At 46.0% G+C, this 22,886-nt stretch overlaps 1 protein-coding gene across 1 annotated transcript in view; it reads left to right on the top strand.

The window, feature by feature from the left end:
* Positions 1 to 22,886, top strand: part of PTPN14 (protein tyrosine phosphatase non-receptor type 14) — a 219,015-nt gene that overhangs the window by 151,670 nt on the left and 44,459 nt on the right. The window contains exons 6-10 of the mRNA XM_049868566.1: positions 452 to 522; positions 3,346 to 3,433; positions 8,161 to 8,249; positions 19,747 to 19,834; positions 21,170 to 21,252. Of these exons, the coding sequence (XP_049724523.1) occupies positions 452 to 522; positions 3,346 to 3,433; positions 8,161 to 8,249; positions 19,747 to 19,834; positions 21,170 to 21,252 (419 nt within the window). The remainder of the gene's footprint in view (positions 1 to 451; positions 523 to 3,345; positions 3,434 to 8,160; positions 8,250 to 19,746; positions 19,835 to 21,169; positions 21,253 to 22,886) is intronic.

Raw genomic sequence — 22,886 nt, 5'->3', positions numbered from 1 at the left:
AGGTTTGGTAGGAGTGGACAGAGTCCGGTTTTTTAGTGGTGGACAAGAGTCTGGCACAGTCCCTTCTGGGGCTTGGTTTTTGAAGGGATGATGGCCTGGGAACTCGTTTGCCCATAACCTTTTGGTTAAAAATACATGTGTATTTGCAAAATATCTTTAATAAAAGTGATTCTGAGAAGGTAAATGGGAAAAAAAAAAAGCTGTTCCCTGGCTCTACAGAATTTAGGCAGCGACCCAGAATACACCTTGAAATACCTGAGTTATTGTGGCGACCCATGTTATAAAAGTAAACATGAACAACATCCAGTCTTTTCATTCTGAAGGAGTACAGGAGTGATTAGGGAGACCAGGCTTTTCAGGAGCATCTTCTGAAGAGGGAGCTTTGAAGGTTTGCAAGCAAAATAGCAAACGCCCAAGTCCTCTTGACCTGAGCTGCTTTCTGTTCCTGCAGGATTTGGCCCTGGAAGAGGCTGTTCTGGAGGAGCTGACTCAGAAGGTGGCCCATGAACACAAAGCCCACAGGTAAGGGAGAAGCAGGCAGAGGGCAAGGGGCTGCCTGACTCAGCAGACAGAGGGCTACTGTCTGTGGGGCGGCAGGCACTGGCCTCCCTACCCCAGCGCCTGCCTAGAGTCAGCAGAGGTCTGTTTCTTCCAGAGTGTAACAAAGGTCTGTACTTCTGTTCTGAGATGCGTATGTGGGTGTGAGACTGTGTTTTGCTCCCTCCTTCCTTCCTTCCCTCCTTCCCTTTCTTTACCACTCTTTCTTCCTTCCCTCTCTGTCCCTCCTTCCCTCCTCCATTTTTCCTCTTTCCTGTTCTCCCTTTCCGTCTCTCTCTTTTCCCTTTTTTCTTTAACACCAGAAAGCCAACACAGATATGGAGTTATTGGCCGGGAGAATTCCTCTCTGTGGTTTTTCTAAAAATCTGTTGCTAAGCCTGAGAAGCCTAGGACTGCCCATGCTAAGAGTGAGATTTGAAGAGCTACTTTGATGGGGAGGCGAAGGCCAGAGCCACCTTCCCATCAGTGCCTCTGAGAGGGAGATGGACAGGAAAAAGGAGGAAGCAGCCTAAGGAAGCACCCAGAGCCTGGTGCCAGGGCTCCTTGGACCACTGCAGACAGATTTTCCTGCTGGCCACAGGACCAGTGCAGAGACCTCCTTCCTGCTGGCCACAGGACCAGTGCAGAGACCTCTTTCCTGCTGGCCACAGGACCAGAGCAGACAGACCTCCTTCCTGCTGGCCACAGGACCAGAGCAGACAGACCTCCTTCCTGCTGGCCACAGGACCAGAGCAGACAGACCTCCTTCCTGCTGGCCACAGGACCAGAGCAGACAGACCTCCTTCCTGCTGGCCACAGGACCAGAGCAGACAGACCTCCTTCCTGCTGGCCACAGGACCAGAGCAGACAGACCTCCTTCCTGCTGGCCACAGGACCAGTGCAGACAGACCTCCTTCCTGCTGGCCACAGGACCAGAGCAGACAGACCTCCTTCCTGCTGGCCACAGGACCAGTGCAGACAGACCTCCTTCCTGCTGGCCACAGGACCAGAGCAGACAGACCTCCTTCCTGCTGGCCACAGGACCAGTGCAGACAGACCTCCTTCCTGCTGGCCACAGGACCAGAGCAGACAGACCTCCTTCCTGCTGGCCACAGGACCAGAGCAGACAGACCTCCTTCCTGCTGGCCACAGGACCAGTGCAGACAGACCTCCTTCCTGCTGGCCACAGGACCAGAGCAGACAGACCTCCTTCCTGCTGGCCACAGGACCAGTGCAGACAGACCTCCTTCCTGCTGGCCACAGGACCAGAGCAGACAGACCTCCTTCCTGCTGGCCACAGGACCAGTGCAGACAGACCTCCTTCCTGCTGGCCACAGGACCAGAGCAGACAGACCTCCTTCCTGCTGGCCACAGGACCAGAGCAGACAGACCTCCTTCCTGCTGGCCACAGGACCAGTGCAGACAGACCTCCTTCCTGCTGGCCACAGGACCAGAGCAGACAGACCTCCTTCCTGCTGGCCACAGGACCAGAGCAGACAGACCTCCTTCCTGCTGGCCACAGGACCAGAGCAGACAGACCTCCTTCCTGCTGGCCACAGGACCAGAGCAGACAGACCTCCTTCCTGCTGGCCACAGGACCAGAGCAGACAGACCTCCTTCCTGCTGGCCACAGGACCAGAGCAGACAGACCTCCTTCCTGCTGGCCACAGGACCAGTGCAGCAATTCTGGGTTCGCTCGTCTTGGCCACTTGGCTCTCAAATTTTTCGTTTTCCTCTTTTTTTGTTATTGTTGTTGTTTGTTTCAATAGTGGAGATTTCTCCCAGGTGGGAGAAAAGTAACTTTCGTGTTTAAAGCAGGCAGCATTATTCCCAAGGATGTTGGAATATTTATCATTTGTAATAGGGCTGTGACTTTTTTGTTTTAATTGTACTTTAGATGAAGATTTACAAAACAAATGAGTTTCTCATTCAATAGCTAGTACACATATTGTTTTATGAGATTGGTTAACAACCCCAAGACGTGTCAGCACTCTCCCTTCTCATCCTATTACCAGCTTTCCTGTCCCCTCATGCCTTCTAGTCCCTGTCCCTGGGCCGGTGTGCCCCTTTAGTCTTGTTTTGTTTTATGGGTCTGTCTAATCTTTGGCTGAAGGGTGAACCTCGGGAGTGACTTTGTTACTGCGCTAAAAGAGTGTCTGGGGGCCATACTCTTGGGGTTTCTCAGCCTCTGTCAGGCTAGTAAGTCTGGTCTTTTTTTGTGAGTTAGAATTTTGCTCTGTATTTTTCTTCAGCTCTGTCTGGGACGCTCTGTTGTGATCCCTGTCAGAGCAGCCAGTGGTGGTAGCCGGGCACCTTCTGGTTGTGCTGGACTCAGCCATGGTAGTTGTGGTCCCTTAGTCCTTTGGACTAATCTTTCCCTTGTATCTTTAGTTTTCTTCATTCTCCCTTGCTCCCAAATGGATGAGACCAGTGGAGCATCTTAGATGGCCACTCACAGGCTTTTAAGACCCCAGATGCTACTCACCAAAGTAGAATGTAGAACATTTTCGTTATAAACTATGTTATGCCAGTTGAGCTAGATGTTCCCTGAGACTATGGTCCCCACAGGGCTGTGGCTCTTATGTGTTTTTACTTTTCTGTCACTGTTCCCTGTTGAGTCAGTGGCTCCTGGGGGCTGTGTCATGAATTTCGTAGTAACTCACCATGCTCTCACAGTTGGGTGATGATCGCTCTTCCCAGAAACTGGAGCTAAACTGCAGCCCTGGAGTTGGCCATTGGGAGGGAGGGGTCTCCCGTTGGCTTGGTCGCCCTTCACCGTTGTCTCCTTTGATGCTGTTTGGATTTTAGTGGAATCCTGCCCGCGGAAGCTGAACTCATGTACATCAACCAAGTGGAACGCCTGGAAGGATTTGGACAGGAAAGCTTCCCTGTAAAGGTAACCCAGCTTCCCTGTAAAGGTAACCCACCCTGGCGTATGTTTGCTTTAGCCTTCTGAGAAAGGACCCCAAACAAACAGAACAAAACCAGTTGCTGTCGTGTCGATTCCAAGTCATGTTGGAATGTGTCATGTGTCAGAGCAGAACTGTGCTCTATAGGATTTTCAGTGGCTGTGACCTTTTGGAAGCAGATTGCCAGGTCTTTCTTCTGAGGTACCTCTAGGTAGGTTTGAATCTCCAACCTTTGGCTACTAGCCAACCACTTGACTACTTGTGCCACCATACACTCCCAGAAGGGCCCAAGTGTTTGAAAGAAAAAACAAACAAAAAAACCCAGCATTGTTAGCAGTAGCCCAGAATGGCTTACCTTTCTTCTGATTGCCACATGGCATTCAGCTGGCGAGTCCAATTTACTTTAGGTAAGGCAAACACATTTTCTTGAATCAGAGATTTTGAAGTTTCCGTGGTCTTCACCAGAATATGTCATTTTGAAGACAACATTCTGCGTGAGTTCCAAACACCAGCCAGTCCTCGAGGCACACACCCAGCCTTACAAAGGGATAAGCAGCAGATGTCACGTGTGTGTTAGTGGAGACCTGGGCCCCAGCAGTTTCTCTCTCATGCTCATTCTGTTCTCTTCCTTGAGCTGATGGAGGGCGGTAGTTTGCTTGCGAGGTGGAATGAAACATTCCCTGTGTGCAGTCACACTCTCTCTCCAGCTTTGTGGAGCCCTCCATCGTGGGTCCCCAGCCCGACTGCTGTTTTCTGGCAACTCCACCTAGGAAACTGTTAGCGCTCATCACATCCTTTGCAACCAACACATCTCTTGAAGTGGGTGTGGTTGGCGGTCATGGTGCACGGTCATTTTTAGGGCTGAGCCCACATCCAAGCTCGTTTTCCTCTCCTGCTGACCACCTTTATGAAAAATGGAGTTTTATCAGAATCCTAAAGCAACTAGCACATTTCAGCAGTTTGGGAGAGGCCTGCAGTTTTAGCACAAACAGCTCACCACAGACTGGCTCCACTGGCTGGTTTACAGGTGCACTGTCCCCCTCCACGTGGCAAGTTTGCAATCTGCCCTGATGAGAACTGGCAATGAGTATGGAGCAGGGTGGCACAGCTTGCAAAAAGGACTAAGTGGCCCTTTTTCAGGCTTGCTTAATTGTCTTTTGCTTCTCTAACGCCTGCCCTTGGTGGCGTGGTCACCTGTTTTCCCTGCAGTAAGGCCTTACGGAGCCATCTGTGTCCCGTTTACATTTCAACAGCCCATATATGGTCCTGATATTTTGGGTCATTGAAAAATCAGAGTAAACTCCTCTCCAGTTCTAGAAAACTGACTTTCCAATCCCTGAAGGTTGGGAGTTTGGTGGCTGTGGTCAGACGCTTGTTTTGGTTTTCAGTAATCTTGAGCCGTGGGAACCAGGGACAGCTGAGATGGGTCAAAACCCACTGTGCCTGGGTTTTTAGTTTGCTGTTTAGTGGGGTGGGTTCCCAGGCGGATGCTGTAGCTGCTCTGAGTGGGCAGACAGGCGCTGCTGACTCACTGCAGGGCCGTAAAACTTCCCTGCACTTCTTTTCCCCACATATCTGTTCGTGACTCAGGTGACCATCTCAGACCACACAATTCCTGGAAGCCCGGCGTGAAGGATGGGGGCAGCAGTTGTGGGGGCAGAGATGTGGTCAGCTCTGAACTGAAGGATGGAGTGGGCAGGAAAAGACAGTGTTGCTGTCATTTCTCTGGGCTAGTACAGGACTTTACTGACCAGATAAAGTGACAAGCATGGTATGGACACACGCTAGGGAAGATCGTCTTTATTTCACGTGGGCTTCCCCATGAATAAAACCAAACCTGCTGCCTTTGAGTCGGTTCTGACTCACAGCGACCCTATAGGACAGAGTAGAACTACCCCTATAGGGTTTCCAAGGAGCTACTAGTGGGTTCAAACCGTCAGCCTTTTGGTTTTAGCAGCTGTAGCTCTTCGCCACTGTACCACCCTCAGAAGTTTCCAAGGCTGGGAGAGAACCAGCCCACTCTCAGCCAGGTCTGCCTCTCTTCCTCCCCTCACCTCTGGCTCCCACAATGCCAGAGCACGTGGACTGGGGAGAGTGCTGCCTGGGTGGGCAGGCCAGAGTCCGGAGCTGGGGTCCCTTGCTAAGCTGAACTTAACCAGGAACAAGTAATCAGCTGCCACTGAGTCGCTTCCAGCTCATGGCCGCCCCGTGTGTGTTAGACTAGAATTCTGCTCACAGAGTTTTTAACAGCTGATTTTTCAGAAGTGGATCACCAGGCTTCTCTGCTAAGGCACCTCTGGGTAGACTCAAATCACCAGCCTTTCAGTTAGCAGCTGAGGGCCTTAGCCGTTTGCATGACCCCGGAACTGCAAATTGAACTTAAACCAAAAAAAAAAAAAAAAAACCTGCTGCCATCAAGTCAATTCCCACTCATAGCGACCCTATAGGAGAGCTGTCCCATAGGGTTTCCATGGAGCAGTTGGTGGATTCCAACCGCTGGCCTTCTGGTTAGCAGCTGAGCTCTACATGTTGATCGTTGCCGTGACCCCAGCATCCTGGTCAGAGTGGCTGTCTGGGACATCCTGTCTGTGTTTTTCCATTGCCCCACCCTGGCCAACTGCTCTTGCCATGTTTCCATCACCACCAGACATCTGCACGGCCCTACGCAGGGCAAAGTACCTGTGGGAGCCTTTCTGCAGGATTTTCCTTTCTCCTTCAGCCCCTGCCTCTCCCGTCTCCTTTCCCACGTGTTTCTCTGAAGCATGACTTACCTTTTCAACTTCTCATAATCACGAAGGCAGTTTTCTTCCCTCTTCCCAGTTCTTTCTCTCTCAGCTCTCTTCTGTTTTTGCCACAGGCAGTTGCCTTGCCCTTTCTCTGTTTCTATTAAAAAGACTCCTTATTCTAACATGAGCTTTAGTGGGTGGAGTCGAAAGAGGTCAGTGAGAAGAGAACCTGTCTGCTTTGTGTCTTAAATGTGATCAAGTATTCAGGACACATATTTATATTCGAGGAAATAAGGAGCCCTGTTGCACAATGATTAAAGCACTTGGCTGTAAACTGACAGGTTAGCAGTTCGAACCCACTCAGCTGCTCTGTGAGAGAAAGACGTGGTGGTTTGCTCCCCTAAAGATTACCGCCTTGAAAACGCTATGGAACAGATCTACTCTGTCCTGTCGGGTCTCTGAGTTGGAATCGGCTCAGTGGAACACAACAAAAACAATAATTCGGGGAAATGTAGAGATCCTTCTTTTCCATCTTAGGATTAGCTGTGTGTGACTGCTGTTCCCTTCTCATTCCATAAAGAGGACCCCCCTCACCAGTGACAGCAAGGGGTCTGAGTGAAAGTGTACTTACTCCAACCTTGTCCCCACTCACACTCTCAAACACTGGCTGCCAGGCTTTGGCCTCCCATGCAGGAGATTGGAAGTACCTGACTAGACCAAGAGACCAGACTGAAGATAAGACATCTGGGGTCTCCAAAAAAGACCCAGACAGAGCACTGGCAGTTTACCAGCCTCTCCTGTGCCCCCAAAGCTCCTGCTATCATTTAGCACCCCACTCTCCAATGTGGACAAACAGCCAGGTATCACTGTACGTGAGACCATAAACTGGAAAGACAGAGGAGCACTGTGAGAGAGAGGCAACCAGGAGAACACAGAGGCTCAGCAGGAGAAGATATGCGCCCATCCCCAAACACTGTCCTTGACGGAAGAGAGAGCTGCAAAAAGGAACTCTCAGGAATTAAAAATATGATATTAGAAATGAGAACCTAGGTTAGAAGATAAAACTGTGAATATTTCACCAAAAAAGGAAGAAACGGAAACTGAGGGGAAGGAGATAGGAACACAAGAGGCTGAGTCCACAACGTTCATCATCTGGATGATGGAAGTTCTTAAAAGTGCGAACAGAGGTAGTAATTGGAGAATATCTCCCAGAATGGAGGACCATGAGGTTCTAAACTGAAAAGACCAAACACAGCCACGCAGGATAGACTCATACCGAAGCTGTAAGAGGTGAAATTCGCTGACTCTGGTGAGAGGATGTGGAGGGCCAGAGTCTGCTGCTTGCCTCTTTTACACAAGCCCTAAAGAATAGTTAACTCTTCAGACTATGTGCATTGTATAACTTAGATTTAAAAAAAAAAACACTAAGTTAGAAATGATGTTAACAGATAGTTTGTGAAAGAGAAAATCCAGCCATCAAATACCAAAAAAATCCTAATATTCTCTTTTAAATGGGAAATACGACAAGTTGAGAAAAAAGAATATAAAAATATATAGTCCACTTGGATGTGCAGAGGAGTCCTGGGTGGTGCAAACAGTTAAGTGCTCGGCTACTAACTGAAAGATTGGCAATTCAAATCTACCCAGAAGTACCTCGGAAAAAAGGCCTGGTGATCTCCTTCTGAAAGATCACAGCCATTGAAAACCCTATGGAGCACAGTTCTATTCTGGCGCACATGGGATCACCACAAGTCAGAATCGACTTGACGGCAGCTGGTTTGGTTAGGATGTGAGGTGGGTTGAGTATCCCCCCGCCCCCCGCAAGCAGGTGGTCGTCTTATGCCACAATGATGATGCTGGCTATGATTCATGCCAGTTGTGGGTGAGAAACGGGGTGTGGGTAGGGTAGGCTGTGGCCCAAGCGTTTGGTTCTGAAAGACTTCGGGGCATCTGGTTGATCACACGTCTCTTCTGTTGACCTTATGCAGGACAATCACGGAAACATTGTGCACCTTGGTATTTTCTTTATGGGGATTTTCGTGAGAAACAGAATTGGAAGACAAGCAGTCATATACAGGTAAGTCTTATTTGTCTTTTTCTTCCTTTTTCCCCTTGAGGGAGTCTAGAAAACACTGGACATTGACGTTATCTGAATGAGCGAAGGACAAAAGTGTGGATCAGAGTTGAACTTTTCTTAAATCAGATGAGGTCAGCCCTCTGTGGGGTCTCAGCAGCTCTGGAGAAATTCATCTCTTTTCTTGGAGGCCTCTTTTGGGAAAATTGAGATGCTTGCCTCCTATTTTACCCAGGAAACACTGTCAGGCCCCATGGAGCCTGCGAGTAGACCTAGACTCAAGGAGCGTCCTGATTGCCCTCGTCAGACTTGTCCGTGACGAGTGGTTAAATCCACACTGGCCTCTCCCCGCTGTCTGGCACCCCTGCCTGTCCACATGTGCTAGGAGAGTGAGCACTCACTTTATCATTAACCAAAGAAGACGACTGGTGAAAGTTCGTTTTGAGGACGCAACCACGTCGTTACGATAATTTAAAGTACTTTGACACTATTTATCATTTTGACACTTAACCCTCTTTTCCAGTTAACGTGAGCAGAACCAGCGTTGGGATGTGGCACAGTGCCTCCCCCATCTGTGACATGTCCGTGAACTTGCTTTGCATTGGTGCCCATAGATTTCTGACAGACCACATGCTCATTGACCAGGGCAGCATGGCCCATCACTTACGGGGAGAACAGTGCGTCTGATGGGGCAGGTGATCAGAGACGGCTGTCAGAGGCCAAGCACAGCCCACCTGCTGGAAGTAAATCCTGGCCAGCCATGTACTTTCAGGATCAACAGTTACCACGGGTCATTTTGAGACATTGTCTGAACGAAAGCTTCCTGATTGGCTTTCATTTCTCTAGGTCCCCACCCTGCCATTATTTTAGGATCTTCTCTCCGCCTTTGAATAGAGGCGGTATTGAAGCATGAGTGGCCTGGAGCTCCTTGGGGTTCTCCGGAAACTGAGGTCACCTCTAGGTACCTGCAGCAAGTTATGAGTCAACTGCGTAAAATGTACGACTATGTAGAGAGCTGTAACTATACCTTTTTATTGCCGGTCAGAGCTGTCCAGGAGTTCTTGCCCCACACAGTTCTCTCTAGCTAAACTGATGCTTGGTTTCGTCTTGAGCCTGGAGAGGAGGAATGGCCAAGTCTTGTATTCCAGCCATTGAGGTGGGATAGAAGAAAAGAGAGATTTCAGATAGGATGAACTTAAGACACTCACTACTTTTTTTTTTTTTTAATTAACTTTTATTAAGCTTCAAGTGAACGTTTACAAATCCAATCAGTCTGTCACATATAAGTTTACATACATCTTACTCCCTACTCCCACTTGCTCTTCCCCTATTGAGTCAGCCCTTTCAGTCTCTCCTTTCGTGACAATTTTGCCAGCTTCCCTCTCTCTCTATCTTCCCATCCCCCCTCCAGGCAAGAGTTGCCAACACAATCTCAAGTGTCCACCTGATATAATTAGCTCACTCTTCATCAGCATCTCTCTCCCACACGCTGACCAGTCCCTTTCATGTCTGATGAGTTGTCTTCAGGGATGGTTCCCGTCCTGTGCCAAAAGAAGGTTTGGGGACCATGACCGCCGGGATTCCTCTAGTCTCAGTCAGACTGTTAAGTATGGTCTTTTTATGAGAATTTGGGGTCTGCATCCCACTGATCTCCCGCTCCCTCAGGAGTTCTCTGTTGTGCTCCCTGTCAGGGCAGTCATCGATTGTGTCCGGGCACCAACTAGTTCTTCTGGTCTCAGGATGATGTAGGTCTCTGGTTCATGTGGCCCTTCTGTCTCTTGGGCTCTTCGTTGTCGTGTGACCTTGGTGTTCTTCATTTTCCTTTGCTCCAGGTGGGTTGAGACCAACTGATGCATCTTAGATGGCCACTTGTTAGCATTTAAGACCCCAGACGCCACATTTCAAAGTGGGATGCAGAATGTTTTCATAATAGAATTATTTTGCCAATTGACTTAGAAGTCCCCTCAAACCATGTTCCCCAGGCCCCCGCCCCTGCTCCGCTGACCTTTGAAGCATTCATTTTATCCCGGAAACTTCTTTGCTTTTGGTCCAGTCCAATTGAGCTGACCTTCCATGTATTGAGTGTTGTCTTTCCCTTCACCCAAAGCAGTTCTTATCTACTGATTAATCAATAAAAAACCCTCTCCCTCCCTCCCTCCCTCCCTCCCTCCCCCCTTCGTAACCGCAAAAGTATGTGTTCTTCTCAGTTTTTACTATTTCTCAAGATCTTATAATAGGGGTCTTATACAATATTTGCCCTTTTGTCTCTGACTAATTTCGCTCAGCGTAATGCCTTCCAGGTTCCTCCATGTTATGAAATGTTTCATAGATTCGTCATTTTTCTTTATTGATGCGTAGTATTCCATTGTGTGAATATACCACAATTTATTTACCCATTCATCCGTTGATGGACACCTTGGTTGCTTCCAGCTTTTTGCTATTCTAAACAGAGCTGCAATTAACATGGGTGTGCATATATCTGTTTGTGTGAAGGCTCTTTTATCTCTAGGGTATATTCTGAGGAGTGGGATTTCTGGGTTGTATGGTAGTTCTATTTCTAACTGTTTAAGATAACGCCAGATAGATTTCCAAAGTGGTTGTACCATTTTACATTCCCACCAGCAGTGTATAAGAGTTCCAATCTCTCCGCAGCCTCTCCAACATTTATTATTTTGTGTTTTTTGGATTAATGTGAGATGGAATCTCATCATAGTTTTAATTTGCATTTCTCTAATGGCTAATGATTGAGAGCATTTTCTCATGTATCTGTTGGCTGCCTGAATATCTTCTTTAGTGAAATGTGTGTTCATATCCTTTGCCCACTTCTTGATTGGGTTGTTTGTCTTTTTGTGGTTGAGTTTTGACAGAATCATGTAGATTTTAGAGATCAGGCGCTGGTCTGAGATGTCATAGCTGAAAATTCTTTCCCAGTCTGTAGGTGGTCTTTTTACTCTTTTGGTGAAGTCTTTAGATGAGCATAGGTGTTTGATTTTTAGGAGCTCCCAGTTATCGGGTTTCTCTTCATCATTTTTGGTAATGTTTTGTATTCTGTTTATGCCTTGTATTAGGGTTCCTAGGGTTGTCCCTATTTTTTCTTCCATGATCTTTATCGTTTTAGTCTTTATGTTTAGGTCTTTGATCCACTTGGAGTTAGTTTTTGTGCATGGTGTGAGGTATGGGTCCTGTTTCATTCTTTCGCAAGTGGATATCCAGTTATGCCAGCACCATTTGTTAAAAAGACTATCTTTTCCCCAATTAACTGACACTGGTCCTTTGTCAAATATCAGCTGCTCATACGTGGATGGATTTATATCTGGGTTCTCAATTCTGTTCCATTGGTCTATGTGCCTGTTGTTGTACCAGTACCAGGCTGTTTCGACTACTGTGGCTGTATAATAGGTTCTGAAATCAGGTAGAGTGAGGCCTCCCACTTTCTTCTTCTTTTTCAGTAGTGCTTTGCTTATCTGGGGCTTCTTTCCCTTCCATATGAAATTGGTGATCTGTTTCTCTATCCCCTTAAAATATGACATTGGAATTTGGATCGGAAATGCGTTATATGTATAGGTGGCTCTTGGTAGAATAGACATTTTTACTATGTTGTCTTCCTATCCATGAGCAAGGTATGTTTTTCCACTTAAGTATGTCCTTTTGAATTTCTTGTAGTAGATAGAGCTTTGTAGTTTTCTTTGTATAGGTCTTTTACATCCTTGGTAAGATTTATTCCTAAGTATTTTATCTTCTTGGGGGCTACTGTGAATGGTATTGATTTGGTTATTTCCTCTTCGGTGTTCTTTTTGTTGGTATAGAGGAATCCAAGTGATTTTTGTATGTTTATTTTATAACCTGAGACTCTGCCAAACTCTTCTATTAGTTTCAGTAGTTTTCTGGAGAATTCCTTAGGGTTTTCTGTGTATAAGATCATGTCATCTGCAAATAGTGATAGCTTTACTTCCTCCTTGCCAATCTGGATACCCTTTATTTCTTTGTCTAGCCTAATTGCCCTGGCTAGGACTTCAAGTACGATGTTGAATAAGAGTGGTGATAAAGGGCATGCTTGTCTGGTTCCCGTTCTCAAGGGAAATGCTTTCAGGTTCTCTCCATTTAGAGTGATATTGGCTGTTGGCTTTGCATAGATGCCCTTTATTATGTTGAGGAATTTTCCTTCAATTCCTATTTTGGTAAGAGTTTTTATCAGAAATGGGTGTTGGACTTTGTCAAATGCCTTTTCTGCATCAATTAATAAGATCATGTGGTTTTTATCTTTTGTTTTATTTATGTGATGGATTACATTAATGGTTTTTCTGATACTAAACCAGCCTTGCATACCTGGTATAAATCCCACTTGATCAGGGTGAATTATTTTTTTGATGTGTTGTTGGATTCTATTGGCTAGAATTTTGTTGAGGATTTTTGCATCAATGTTCATGAGGGATATAGGTCTATAATTTTCTTTTTTTGTAATGTCTTTACCTGGTTTTGGTATCAGGGAGATGGTGGCTTCATAGAATGAGTTGGGTAGTATTTGGTCATTTTCTATGCTTTGAAATACCTTCAGTAGTAGTGGTGTTAAGTCTTCTCTGGGAGTTTGGTAGAACTCTGCAGTGAAGCCGTCCGGGCCAGGGCTTTTTTTTGTTGGAAGTTTTTTGATTACCGTTTCAATCTCTTTTTTTGTTATGGGTCTATTTAGTTGTTCTACTTCTGAATGTGTTAGTTTAGGTAGGTAGTGTTTTTCCAAGAATTCATCCATTTCTTCTAGGTTTTCAAATTTGTTAGAGTACAGTTTTTCGTAGTAATCTGAAATGATTCTTTTAATTTCATTTGGTTCTGTTGTGATGTGGTCCTTCTCGTTTGTTATTTGGGTTATTTGTTTCCTTTCCTGTATTTCCTTAGTCTAGCCAATGGTTTATCAATTTTGTTAATTTTTTCAAAGAACCAGCTTTTGGCTTTGTTAATTCTTTCAATTGCTTTTCTGTTCTCTAATTCATTTAGTTCAGCTCTAATTTTTATTATTTGTTTTCTTCTGGTGCCTGATGGGTTCTTTTGTTGCTCACTTTCTGTTTGTTCAAGTTGTAGGGACAGTTCTCTGCTTTTGGCTCTTTCTTCTTTTTGTATGTGTGCATTTATCGATATAAATTGGCCTCTGAGCACTGCTTTTGCTGTGTCCCAGAGGTTTTCATAGGAAGTACTTTCATTCTCGTTGCATTCTATGAATTTCCTTATTCCCTCCTTGATGTCTTCTATAACCCAGTCTTTTTTCAGGAGGGTATTGTTCATTTTCCAAGTATTTGATTTCTTTTCCCTAGTTTTTCTGTTATTGATTTCTAGTTTTATTGCCTTGTGGTCTGAGAAGATGCTTTGTAATATTTCGATGTTTTGGACTCTGCAAAGGTTTGTTTTATGACCTAATATGTGGTCTATTCTAGAGAATGTTCCATGTGCGCTAGAAAAAAAAGTATACTTTGCAGCAGTTGGGTGGAGAGTTCTGTATAAGTCAGTGAGGTCAAGTTGGTTGATTGCTGTAAGTAGGTCTTCCATGTCTCTATTGAGCTTCTTACTGGATGTCCTGTCGTTCTCCGAAAGTGGTGTGTTGAAGTCTCCTACTATAATTGTGGAGGTGTCTATCTCACTTTTCAATTCTGTTAAAATTTGATTTATGTATCTTGCATCCCTGTCATTGGGTGCATAAATATTTAATATGGTTGTGTCTTCCCGATCAATTGTCCCTTTTATCATTATATAGTGTCCTTCTTTATCCTTTGTGGTGGATTTAAGTCTAAAGTCTATTATGTCAGAAATTAATATTGCTACTCCTCTTCTTTTTTGCTTATTGTTTGCTTGATATATTTTTTTCTATCCTTTGAGTTTTAGTTTGTTTGTGTCTCTAAGTCTAAGGTGTGTCTCTTGTAGGCAGCATATAGATGGATCGTGTTTCTTTATCCAGTCCGTGACTCTCTGTCTCTTTATTGGTGCATTTAGTCCATTTACATTCAGCGTAATTATAGATAAATAAGTTTTTAGTGCTGTCATTTTGATGCCTTTTCTTGTGTGTTGTTGGCCATTTCATTTTTCCACATACTTTTTTGTGCTGAGACGTTTTTCTTAGTAAATTGTGAGATCCTCATTTTCATAGTGTTTGACTTTATGTTAGTTGAGTCGTTACGTTTTTCTTGGCTTTTATCTTGAGTTATGGAGTTGTTATACCTTTTTGTGGTTACCTTATTATTTACCCCTATTTTTCTAAGTAAATACCTAACTTGTATCGTTCTATATCGCCTTATATCACTCTCCATCTGGCAGTTCAGTGCCTCCTGTATTTAGTCCCTCTTTTTGATTATTGTGATCTTTTACCTATTGACTTCCATGATTCCGTGTTATGTGTATTATTATTATTATTTTAATTAATCTTAATTTGTTTGTTTTTATGATTTCCCTATTTGTGTTGATATCAGGACGTTCTGTTTTGTGACCTTGTATTGTGCTGGTATCTGATATTATTGGTTTTCTGACCAAACAATATCCTTTAGTATTTCTTGTAGCTTTGGTTTGGTTTTTGCAAATTCTCTAAACTTGTGTTTATCTGTAAATATCTTAATTTCACCTTCATATTTCAGAGAGAGTTTTGCTGGATATATGATCCTTGGCTGGCAGTTTTTCTCCTTCAGTGTTCTGTATATGTCGTCCCATTCCCTTCTTGCCTGCAAGTTTTCTGCTGAGTAGTCTGAACTTATTTGTATTGATTCTCCCTTGAAGGAAACCTTTCTTTTCTCCCTGGCTGCTTTTAAAATTTTCTCTTTATCTTTGGTTTTGGCGAGTTTGATGATAATATGTCTTGGTGTTTTTCTTTTTGGATCAATCTTAAATGGGGTTTGATGAGCATCTTGAATAGATATCCTTTCATCTTTCATGATGTCAGGGAAGTTTTGTGTCAGGAGTTCTTCAACTATTTTCTCTGTGTTTTCTGTCCCCCCTCCCTGTTCTGGGACTCCAGTCACCCGCAAGTTATTCTTCTTGATAGAGTCCCACATAATTCTTAGGGTTTCTTCATTTTTTTTAATTCTTTTCTCTGATTTTTTTTCAGCTATGTTGGTGTTGATTCCCTGGTCCTCCAGATGTCCCAGTCTGCATTCTAATTGCTTGAGTCTGCTCCTCTGACTTCCTATTGCGTTGTCTAATTCTGTAATTTTATTGGTAATCTTTTGGATTTCTACATGCTGTCTCTCTATGGATTCTTGCAACTTATTAATTTTTCCACTATGTTCTTGAATAATCTTTTTGAGTTCTTCAACAGTTTTATCAGTGTGTTCCTTGGCTTTTTCTGCAGTTTGCCTTATTTCGTTTGTGATGTCTTGATGCATTCTGTAAATTAGTTTTTTATATTCTGTATCTGATAATTCCAGGATTATATCTTCATTTGGGAAAGATTTTGATTCTTTTGTTTGGGGGGTTGTAGAAGCTGTCATGGTCTGCTTCTTTATGTGGTTTGATATGGACTGCTGTCTCCGAGCCATCACTGGGAAACTAGTTTTTCCAGAAAATCCGCTAAAAAAAAAATGCAGTCAGATCCCTATCAGAGTTCTCCCTCTGGCTCAGGCTATTCGGATGTAATGGAGCCGCCTGGGGAGGGTGGGGGAGGGATCAGAGAGATAGGAGAGTAGCACCTCAGAATATAGCCAGAGTTGCTTGTCTTGCTTGGAATGACTATTATATCTGAGATTCCCGCGGGCGCGTCGCCTATGTGTACTGGCTGTGTGGAGATTGCCCCGGGGGGTCTGGCCCGCTGGAGTCACGGTCAGATCCTCCGCTGCCAGCCCCACATCCAGCGTCAAGGTTCCCCTACTGGGACGGTGCACTCCCGACTCCAAAATCAGTCGCTGCCTCCCGGGGACTCCCCGTCCCGCCAGCCGCGTCGCTGCGCCGACTCCCCGAACCGGCTGGGCTCCCCCCCAGGGTCAGCTCAGGCGAGCGGAGCAGCTCCCCGCGCCTGCGCCGTGACCGCGCGCCCCGCTGGGAGCCGCTCTCCCTGCTCCAAGACCAGTCGCTGCCCCCCGGGGACCTCCCCCACTGGCCGCGTCGCCACGCCGCCCGCGTGAACTGGCTGGGCCCCCTCCCGGGGCTAGTTCAGGGGGATGGAGCTGCTCCCCGCGCTTATGCCATGCCCGCGACCCGCCAAAATCCCAGCGGTACGGTTCCCCGGCTGGGACGCTGCTCTCCCCGCTCCAAGACCAGTCACTGCCTCCTGGGGACTTCTCCCACCAGCTGCGTCGCCACACCGCCCACACGAACCAGCTGGGCACCCTCCCGGAATGAGTTCGGGGGTCAGGGCTGGGCCCCTTGTTTGTGCTGTCTGTCCCCCTGGGCTCTGCCCCAAATCGGGCGCCGAAGGTCACCTGACTGGTACGCTGGCTCCAGGCTCTGAAAACAATCGCTGCCTCCCCGTATTTATTCGTTCTCCATCTCTCAGTCTGTGTTTGTTGTTCAGGGTTCATAGATTGTTATGTATGTGATCGATTCACTTGTTTTTCCGAGTCTTTGTTGCAAGAGGGATCCGCGGTAGCATCCACCTAATCCACCATCTTGGCCCCGCCTCACACTCACTACATTTACAGTTTCCTTGGGAACTATTTCTAGACCTCTCCCTTTGGCACTTGTCTTGGAACCCGTACAAGATGGGAATTCACTTCTGCTATAGTATCATGTAAGGAGCCCTGGTGGTGCAGTGGTTAAGTGCTACGTCTGCTAACCAAGAGGTTGGCAGTTCGAATCCACCAGGCCCTCCTTGGAAACACTATGGTGCTGTTCTACTCTGTCCTATAGGGTTGCTATGAGTTGGAATCAACTCGACGGCAACAGGTTTATGGTATCATGTAAAGAGCCCTGGTGGAGCAGTGGTCAAAGCACTTGACTTCTAACCGAAAGGTCAGTGGTTTGAACCCACCAGCCGCCCTGTGGGAGAAAGATGTGACAGTCTGCTTCCATAAAGGTCACAGCCTTGGAAGCCCTATAGGGAAGTTCTGTAGGGTTAATATGAGTCCCGGTCGACTCGGCAGCAGTGGGTTTGGTTTGTGCGTGTGCGTGTGTGTGTGTGTGTGTGTGTGTGTAGTATCATGTAAGGAGCCCTGGTTGCACAATGGTTAAGCAGTCAGCTGTTAACCAAAAGGTTGGTGGTTCGGAGTCACCCAGTGGCCCTGCAAGAGAAAGATCATAGCCTAGAGAACCCCATGGAGCAGTTCTGCTCTGCCACATGGGGTCACTATGAGTCAGAATCGAGACAATAGCAACTAACAACAGTAAGAACATGGTATCATGTTAATTATGCCACTGGGTGATGTTGTATGATGGGGCAAGGCAGTGTCCAGAGTTTGGCAGTGGATTTGAAGGAATCAAGCCAGGGGAGGCCTTTGCTGAGGAGTGTGGACGTGTTGAGCACATGTTGATACGCTCTGATGGGTTGGCAGGCTGGACAGCAAGCTGTGGTGAGCACCTGTGGACGGTATTGCCAGCAGATGTACTGAAACGCAATTGGTGCTGGTGTAACGGCAAGGTGATGGGGGGAGGCCTGGAAACCATAGGTCTAGAACACGTCCATCGCTGACGAGCAGAGGGAGTGGATATAGCTCAGTCATGTACTCATTTGTGCCTAAACTGCCCCCTTTCTAAATAAAGGGCCAAAATAGCTGCCTTGTCTGTCTTCCAGAGTTGATAAAAGAGTCATACTCTACACAAATGAGAGGTAACAGTATTATTTTTAATTCTTTCAGCAAACCTTTATTGAGTGTCTGCTGGGTAATAGACATTTGCCTCAGCCTTGGGATACAAAGATGAAGAAGGCAGAGTCCTTACGCAGGGCACGGGTTCCTGAGGTCTAGCGCAGCACAACTAGGGATCCAGTTACAGAAATAAAGAGTTGTAGTGCAGTGTGGTCAGTGGTGGAGGACTACACCCTGTGGTGGAGCAGAGAGGACGGTACCTCCCTGGGATGTGGGTGTTGAGGATGAGGAATGCCTTCTCAGAGTGGGCGCTCCTGAGCTGAGTCGTAAAGGGTAACTGGGAATTAGCCAGGCAGAGGCTGATGGAGGTGAATGAGCACAGCACCATGGAGTAAAAAAGCAGTGGGGAGGGAATTATGTCAGGCCACAGGGTGAAGGGTAAACCCATAAACCAAACCCATTGGTGTCAAGTCAATCCCAACTCATAAACGGCCCTAATGGACAGAGTAGAACTGCCCCATAGAGTTTTCTAGGCTGTAGTCTTTATGGAAGCAGAGTGCCATGTCTTTCTCCCACGGAGCAGCTAGTGGGTTCAAACTGCCAACCTCTGGGTTAACAGCTGAGCGCTTAACCACTGTGTGACCAGGACTCCTCCAGAGTGAAGGATAGGTAGTAATTAACCTAAAACCAGTTGCCATCAAGTTGACTCTGATTCATGGCGATCCCGTTGTGTCAGAGTACAACTGCTCTCCGTGATGTTTTCAGTGGCTGATTTTTTGGAAGTAGATTGCCAGGCCTTTCTTCCAAGGCACCCCTGGGTGGACTCAAACCTCCAACTGTTTGGTTACCAGCTGAGTGTGTTTAACCATTTCTACCACCCAGGGACTCCAGGTAGTAGTAAAAATGGTTAGAAACTGGCTCCAAGTAGAGTGAGAAGTAGCAATTTTTGTTCACTTGTTTGGTGGCTATTTCTATGGATCTCGTTTTAGGTAAGGTTTCCATGAGGAAAGGAAAAGAAATTGTTTGATTTTTTGTTTTTGGTTTGTTTCGATCACAACGGTGTAAATTCATTAAACACTCTCTAGGTATTTTCTTGGGTGGCAAAACTAATCCATACCACACGTAGCAATACAGGATCTATGTGATTCTTCAGCGTACATTCCTGTGTAAACAGGGCTTTTTAATAATATGCCCCTCCGTCGTTAAAGAGGAGGAAATGCCTTCTCAATTTGGAAACGTGAAAAACACGGTACCAAAAGCCCCTTGCACATTTTCCTCATAAAACCAAAAAACCCATTGCCGTTGAGTCAATTCCTACTCACAGCAACCCTACAGGACAGAGTAGAACTGCCCCATCGAGTTTCCCAGGAGCGCCTGACGGATTCCAACTGCTCTTAAGCATCGCACTACCAACCGGTACTTCATGAAGCGTGATGTCTGGATGTATTTTCCAAATGGTGTTTAGCTGGTTACATAGATTCACATTTCATTTTCTTTTATGTTTTGAGAGAAGGAACACTTTGATTTAAATAATATCGTTAAATCATAACCGAGAGTTAATGTTAGCAGATAGCCTCCTACGCCGAATCATAAACGCGTTCCATGTCTTTTGGCAACGTGTTCCATGTCTTTTGACAACGTGTTCCATGTCTTTTGGCAACGTGTTCCATGTCTTTTGGCAACGTGTTCCATGTCTTTTGGCAACGTGTTCCATGTCTTTTGGCAACGTGTTCCATGTCTTTTGACAACGTGTTCCATGTCTTTTGACAATGTGTTCCATGTCTTTTGACTAGGTGGCATGACATTGGGAATATCAGCCACAACAAGTCCACCATCCTAGTGGAGTCCATCAGCAAAGAAGAGACGGCCCTTTTTCACACGGTGAGCTACGGGACGAAGGCCTACAGGCAGCTTGCTCTTTGACTTCTCAGCTCAGTGTTCTTCCCCGGTGCTCCGTTTCTTGAGAGCCTAAATATTCTGTCGAAAACATACTTTCCAAGACTTGCCCCATGCTATGATTGCCTCTTTCAGAATCCACCCACAGCTGTTGAGTTGATTCTGACTCATAGCGACCCTACAGGATGGAGTAGAACTGCCTGCTCCATGGGGTTTCCAAGGAGTGGCTGATGGATTTGAACTGCCAACCTTCTGGTTAGCAGCCGAAGTCTTAACCACAGCCCCACCAATGCTCATCATTTCAGGACAGTGGTGGTAAAATACCAATCTCAAACTACTGGGTTTCCCAGCCAATTTTGACTCTAGGCTCAGGGTTCCTCTACCTGCCTTATTTGTGGTGGATCACAGTGTCTGGCTCACAGCCTTCCTCTGCACTTTAGTTCCAGCCATTGTGGAGTAACTCCCATCTCTGTTACATTGCATTTTTCTGTTGTTGGCCGACCTGGATTTCCTTTGCCATCCTAGCCCGAGCTGAGCCTGAAGTAAGCTGAGAGACTGGCCTTCTGTGGAGTGCTTCCTTGAGAGTCAACACCGTGCATGCATCTCACTGCCTCATTTAATGATGTTTGGTGTTTATCTCATGCTCAGCCTTGATTCACGTACAGTATTGTCCTTCCTTATCCTCAGGGGATACGTGCCAGGACCCCCTGTGGATGCGTGAAACTGAGGATAGTACCAAACCCTATATGTACTATACTTTGTCCTATACAGACATACCTATGATAAAATTTAATTTATAAACTGGGTACAGTAAGAGATTAACAATAATAACTAATAATAAAATACAACAATTATAACAATAGACTGTAATAAATATTATGTGAATGTGGTCCCTGGGCAGGACGGAGTTGGACTTCTAGAGATTTCATCATGTCGCTCATTTAACGTTTTCGAACCGCGGTTGACTGCGGGTAACTGAAACCATGGAAAGCGAAACCGTGGGTAGGGGGTGAAGGGGGGGCCTACTGTATTTACTTTTAAAGCACTTGGTGTAGAACTGTGTGAAGCATGCCAGTTCATCAGTGTAAATCCAGCGCCTTGGATGTAGAGGAATCTTTAGCAGACCGTGTTGTCTGACACCCATTGGTGGGCTTGCAGGCCTGGCTGCTGCCAGATTTCAGGAGCCTGGTTTGCCTGGCCATCGTGATGTTTTGTGGTTGGAATGAAGGGAGGGAGGTGTCTCTGCTCAGAAGTAATCACAGTGAAATGCGTGTCCAGTCAAACAGATGTTTATTTTTACTCTGTCTCTTCTTTTTCAAGGACGATATCGAAAATGCCAAATACATTTCTCGGCTGTTTGCTACGAGGCACAAGTTTTACAAACAGAACAAAATCTGCACTGAGTAAGTAGACACGAGTTAACCTCTCACCAGGTCGCTTCGTCAGATGAAATTCACCTGCTTTAGGGATTCACTCTTTTTCCTCATTCCTTGTAGAAACTAAGGAAGTAAGCAAAAGCCAGGCAGGAATGAAGGGGCTTTAATGATGAAACCTGTCTAAGGTAGCACATGTTCCTAGAGAGAAAACAGTTCTGCAAATTGACTCCGGGTGCTTGACTTCCAAGTGGGGTGGCCCACATTAACCCCTTTCCAGCCCTCTGCTCTGAGTTTGGAGTCACCGAGCAGTTCCCAATTTGCCAGGGCGCCCCTCATGTCAGATGTGGAGTGTGCTCAGAAGTGTGCAACTGAGGGACGAGCCAACTTGAAAGGGAACACGCTCCTGTCATCCTCAGCTCCGTTTCGCTTACACAGTTGGCTAACCCTGTGTGTGCTTCTGGGTCATGTCACCTGCCTGTAAATGAGAGGCCAGGGTAATTAGAGGAAGACTTGGAAGACGCTAATAGATGGCACAAATCCATGTGTATTTTTTTAATTTGGAAATAAAGATGATAAAGAGGAGTCAGATGAGGGGACTTGGACGTGCCCTGACCTCCGCTGGAGCGTGCTGGGGCTCATGCAATCATGGTCTTTGCCTTGGTTGCCTTCAAAAGGCATTCCTCAGCAGAGCTCATTCTGCAGTTGGGGAACCCAAGGAGTTTAATTTTGTTTCAAAGAGCTTCAGGGTTGTAAATGTAAAAGAAGAACTGCATTTTACTCCACCAGTGGATGCATCCAAGAGCAGGAAGAGGAGGGTCCCAGAGCAGCTCCTGCTGAAGGACCCGGCCACTTTATAATGGGCTCATCAGGTCAACCCAGACTTTTTTCTCCATGTGCTGGAGGCTCCTGCAATCCAGTTGCTGCAAATTGGTCACTGTTGGGGTCTAAAGTATATCTCATGGTACTGGGCCTGCCAGCAAAGTTTGCAAATGTCGCTCAGAGAAGAACTGATCAGGGAGTATAAATTAAGCAGCCACATCTTTCTTACAGGTACACTCTGGCATGTACACACACACACACACAAGTATACTCTGGCATGTACACACACACATTTTTTGAGCATTTCCCTGTAGGCCACTTCTATGCATGTCTACCCTGCTCATTCCTGCCTTTGACTTGTGAGGGTGTCTCTGGTGTTAACTGGAATTCTGCAGTTGACTTCTGTAGGAATTAAAAAACTGTCTTGAGAAGTGGATTCACTGTAGTCTTTTGATTTTACCATTTTTTCAGCAAATGGCCTTGCTCTGAAATTTACTGAGCATTTGTATTTCCTCAGTGGTCTTTTTTCCTGATATTGGTGAGCATCACTTGTTAGACTGGAAAACAAAGAGGAAATTGTGTTTTTCCTTTCTGCTTCTGCAATAGCCGTTGCTTTCTTCTTCCTAACCAGCTATGGGAAATTCCTAACCTATTAGCTGATAAAAGCTAGGACTCTCTTTCTAAAAAGTACACACACACACACACACACACACATATCACATACACGTTAAACTCTTTGTACGTTCTCGGGTCAGCATCAGCACAGGCTGCATCAAGGCCTGGCATAGCCCTCTGATGTTTCACAAACTAGCATCCTCTTTACAGTGTCCTTCTCTGCACCT

This window comes from Elephas maximus, chromosome 24, assembly GCF_024166365.1.
Source record: "Elephas maximus indicus isolate mEleMax1 chromosome 24, mEleMax1 primary haplotype, whole genome shotgun sequence".
NCBI classification, from domain to species: domain Eukaryota; kingdom Metazoa; phylum Chordata; class Mammalia; order Proboscidea; family Elephantidae; genus Elephas; species Elephas maximus.
Note: the sequence above shows the minus strand (reverse complement) of the source record. Positions and strands in the feature narration are given on the sequence as shown.